We start from the raw sequence: 5000 nt of genomic DNA, 5'->3' as shown, positions 1-5000 counted from the left end.
ATGCTAAATGAATGGGACTCTATGGAGCTCGATGCTAAATGAATGGGACTCTATGGAGCTCGATGCTAAATGAATGGGACTCTATGGAGCTAGATGCTAAATGAATGGGACTCTATGGAGCTAGATGCTAAATGAATGGGACTCTATGGAGCTAGATGCTAAATGAATGGGAGTCTATTGAGCTAGATGCTAAATGAATGGGACTCTATGGAGCTAGATGCTAAATGAATGGGACTCTATGGAGCTAGATGCTAAATGAATGGGACTCTATGGAGCTAGATGCTAAATGAATGGGACTCTATGGAGCTAGATGCTAAATGAATGGGACTCTATGGAGCTAGATGCTAAATGAATGGGACTCTATGGAGCTAGACGGCTACATTTGTCTCTTTCGCCTGATTGTCGCTGAGAAATCTCAGATTTGATTGTAGTTTTTTGCAAGTTCAACATGGATCATAGGTCGAAAGTTGAATGAACGAGTACTTATGTCCTTTTGAATTCTTACAGGTTGAGTTGAAGCAGAACCAGAATGTCAGAGTGAATATTTCGGCGTGGTCTTCAAAACATTAGCAAACCTCTTTCTAGCACGTGTATTAACAGAGAGAGTCTAACCTGTCAGCTGTGTTGTATTAACAGAGAGAGTCTAACCTGTCAGCTGTGTTGTATTAACAGAGAGAGTCTAACCTGTCAGCTGTGTTGTATTAACAGGGAGAGCCTAACCTGTCAGCTGTGTTGTATTAACAGAGAGAGTCTAACCTGTCAGCTGTGTTGTATTAACAGAGAGTCTAACCTGTCAGCTGTGTTGTATTAACAGGGAGAGTCTAACCTGTCAGCTGTGTTGTATTAACAGAGAGTCTAACCTGTCAGCTGTGTTGTATTAACAGGGAGAGAGTCTAACCTGTCAGCTGTGTTGTATTAACAGGGAGAGTCTAACCTGTCAGCTGTGTTGTATTAACAGGGAGAGTCTAACCTGTCAGCTGTGTTGTATTAACAGGGAGAGTCTAACCTGTCAGCTGTGTTGTATTAACAGAGAGTCTAACCTGTCAGCTGTGTTGTATTAACAGAGAGAGTCTAACCTGTCAGCCGTGTTGTATTAACAGAGAGAGTCTAACCTGTCAGCTGTGTTGTATTAACAGGGAGAGTCTAACCTGTCAGCTATGTTGTATTAACAGAGAGAGTCTAACCTGTCAGCTGTGTTGTCGATGCCTCGAGAGAGAGAAAGGAAGTGACTCAGAGCTTGCCGTAAAGCAGTATCTCTGGCCGTATATGTGTATGACGTCATTGACATTTTAAACGTCTTTTTAGAACAAAAAAGCCACTTTAAAATAATCTAACACCCAGCAGTGTGTATTTTCTTAGCCTCCCTTTTCAAATGCAACATTGAAATTACTAGACAAAAATTATATCCTGAGAAAAGTGGATTTTGAGGGGTACAGCTCCATAGAGTCCCATTCATTCTGCACTGGCCTGTGAGCGCCCCCTATATGGAACCAGAGTGGAACTGCAACCAGTTCAGAAGAGTGGACCTTCTTCCCATAGACATATATAAAAGCTTCTTCTCTTATTAGAAATTCTTTGATATGAATTCTTTATCTTCGTTTTACTGGAATCGTGTGGTTTTATTTTGAAAATCATAACCAGAAGTCTCATTTATCCCTCCAGAATAAAGCTGCAGTTCTGGTTTTAATCATTGTTTTAGGCTACATAAATGTAGATATTGTAAGACTGAACTCTCCCTGAACCATTTGAGGAATGAGTTAAACCTCTCATGAAGTCACTGAAACTGATTAAAGACAAGAAAACCCCTTAAATTAATTTATTTGCTTGAGACACTTACGTTAATTTAAGATAGCCCTTTTCATTTATTTTTTATTTTATTATTTTTATGCTCCTAGGTGTTGTTGTTTCTGGTTTCGATACGGGTGGCCACCGGGTGGCGCTGTAGGGCAGAGTAGTAAACTCACCTCTGTTATTATTCCATAGACTGGAGTCTGGGTTTCATTAGTGTGCTTAAAACACTTCCCCTTCATGTTTCGGTTAGTTGTGGCACAGCAGGACAGTCTTGTGCAGCTGTCTGGTCTGGGCAGTTGGACTTTTACAAACTGGGGCTAAAACCTTGGACTGGAAAACTGTTATTAACTGTGCATAAAGTAAGAGTTACGTCAATCTAATCCCCTTCTCCACCATGTCCAGCACCAGCAGTGTTTTGGTGAAACCCCTGGAGGACCTGAGCCTGGATCCGGGCTATGTGACTGGGGAACCCTGCCCGTCCCTCAGCCTGTCCTCCTCTGGCAGGTCGAGGCAGTCTCATCCGCACACGAACACTCCTCACCGGGGTACCTGGTGGCAGCATGCCGGTGATTCTCTGTACAGCAGAAACGGCAGCTGGGACACAGTGAGCACGCTGCCTGAGGACGCGGCGGACATCCTGGTCAAGTGTCCCTGCCTGCCCGACGTGGAGGAGTATCCCTGGACCGAGCAGGAGCTGCGGGAAGTCGTGCGTAGAGTCACCGATTCGGACGCCGCGTTCACCGGGGAGGCTGTCCACAGGCTGTCCGGTCTGCTCCGGAGGGCTTTGGTGCGGATCTCCCGGGAGGCGCAGCGGCTGAGTGAGCTCCACAGGCGGTGCACGCGCCTGGAGGTCCAGAGCGCGGCGAGGCTCGTGCTGAGCTGGAGTCTGGCCGAGAAGTGCATCTCCTCCGCGGTGAAGGCGGTGTCCCTGCACTGCATGAGCTCCGGGGACACCGCGCGTCAGCGGGGCAAGTCCGCGCGCTGCGGGTTGACGCTCTCCGTGGGTCGCTTCTTCAGGTGGATGGTGGAAACACGCGTGTCGGTGCGCGTGCACGAGTACGCCGCCGTGTGCCTGGCAGCATGCGTGGAGAGTTTGATTGAGGAGGTGGTCGGACGGGCGCTGCATGCGGCGAGGCTGGCCGCGGTGGAGGAAGGGGAACCGGGCGGCGGGGTCACCTGCGGCCCGGTGACCGCGGAGCTGCTGGAGGGAGCCGTCAACAACGATGCCGAGCTGTGGGGGCTGCTACAGGTCTATGAGCATCTGATATGTGGCAAAAATGCCAATGGTGAGTTTAAGCACTTCATCTCCTTAACCAAAGGTTATGGTTATTATAGTTTCTGTATCAAAAATATGGGTTTTTTTCAACCAAATTGCCCAGAAACAACACGGTTGTTGTTCCACACAGACCCTTTTGTGGTCAGTTTTGACCCGGGAAGACAACACAAGAGTTAAAATATTAAAGAAATGAAAACATGATGTAGGGCTGGGTTAAAAAAAAAACATTCTCTGATATCAATTATATACAATCCTGAAATTGATCCATATAGCCTATGCCTTTTCACCATGGATGTTTAAGTACAACTTTTGGGGGTCATTTCTTAATGTAGTAAACATGAAGCTGGTGCATGGTCCTGTTGTCCATGGGTCCCATTTGACCCAATGTCTATATCAGAAATATGGGTTTCTTTTTCACCAAATTACCCAAAAATAACATGGATGGTTCCCTACAATGCTCTTCACAAGTGCAATTAATGATCACTACTTTCGTTTTCTTCTTCTTTCTCATGTCTTTGATTATCCGTCAACATACATTCCTCTAATATTTGTCAAAATAATTAATAATTTCTGCTTTTTTGACTCAAAAATTAGATATTATTTCCGATAAACAAAGTTTTTTGACCGTGAATTCCAAAAATAAGTAACTAGTGGTAATAAGTTGGTGTTAGCAGCGTGTATAAGTGTCAGAAAAAGTGTCATAATTATCGAAAAAAAAGCATTGAAGAAGTCGTGATTTTCTATATTGACCATATTATCAACAAGTGCATGGTCGGCAGGAAGCCAACATGAAGGTTAAAAAACATTGTGAAGGTTGCTTCTTGCTTCAACAATCTACAGCTCTGAGAAGTTCTCTGAGAATCTCTTTCACATTCAAGATAAACCGGTATTGTGACTGAAATTTCCCAAACCTGATTGATATTAAATCGGAAATAGGAATCACAAAGATTGGAGAAATCATTGCCGATACCCATCCATCCATCCATCCATCTTCGTCCGCTTATCCGGGGTCGGGTCGCGGGGGTAGCAGCTCCAGCAGGAGACCCCAAACTTCCCTTTCCCGAGCCACATTAACCAGCTCCGACTGGGGGATCCCGAGGCGTTCCCAGGCCAGGTTAGAGATATAATCCCTCCACCTAGTCCTGGGTCTCCCCGAGGCCTCCTCCCAGCTGGACGTCCCTCCACCTAGTCCTGGGTCTTCCCCGAGGCCTCCTCCCAGCTGGACGTCCCTCCACCTAGTCCTGGGTCTTCCCCGAGGCCTCCTCCCAGCTGGACGTCCCTCCACCTAGTCCTGGGTCTTCCCCGAGGCCTCCTCCCAGCTGGACGTCCCTCCACCTAGTCCTGGGTCTTCCCCGAGGCCTCCTCCCAGCTGGACGTGCCTTGAACACCTCCCTAGGGAGGCGCCCAGGGGGCATCCTTACCAGATGCCCGAACCACCTCAACTGGCTCCTTTCGACGTGAAGGAGCAGCGGCTCTACTCCGAGCTCCTCACGGATAACTGAGCTTCTCACCCTATCTCTAAGGGAGACGCCAGCTACCCTCCTGAGGAAACCCATTTCGGCCCCTTGTACCCTGGATCTCGTTCTTTCGGTCATGATGCCGATACCCAGCAGCTCTAATTCTGTTTGTTCCACCTGCAGTGAAGGAACTGCTTGTCAAAGTGATGGTACAGATGATCCTGTCTCAGTCCTATATGTTAAAGCTGGGTGGTATTACAGAGCAGAAGAGTTAACGGTGGCATCTAATTGCCTCGATTGTGAAGTCATGTCATGTTTATTTATACAGCCCACTATCGTACATCCCAAATTTGCCTCAGGGGGCTTTACAATCTGTACAGCAGCATACTCGTTAGCCCAGTGCTTCTCAACGGGGGCGGTACAAGCTGTGCCAAGAGAAATCTCAATCATTCCCAATCTAGCAGAGACGGAGAGCG

At 47.1% G+C, this 5000-nt stretch overlaps 1 protein-coding gene across 1 annotated transcript in view; it reads left to right on the top strand.

Annotated features, from left to right (window-relative positions):
* The first annotated feature begins 2023 nt into the window (after positions 1-2023).
* The window catches only part of LOC144521300 (ankyrin repeat and BTB/POZ domain-containing protein 2-like), a 51608-nt gene continuing 48631 nt past the window's right edge, over positions 2024-5000 (top strand). Inside the window, exon 1 of the mRNA XM_078255827.1 lies at positions 2024-3077. Within this exon, the coding sequence (XP_078111953.1) occupies positions 2186-3077 (892 nt within the window). The 5' untranslated portion in view covers positions 2024-2185. The remainder of the gene's footprint in view (positions 3078-5000) is intronic.

The sequence above is a fragment of the Sander vitreus genome, chromosome 1 (assembly GCF_031162955.1).
Source record: "Sander vitreus isolate 19-12246 chromosome 1, sanVit1, whole genome shotgun sequence".
NCBI lineage: Eukaryota > Metazoa > Chordata > Actinopteri > Perciformes > Percidae > Sander > Sander vitreus.
This window is presented reverse-complemented; position numbering and strand designations above follow the sequence as displayed.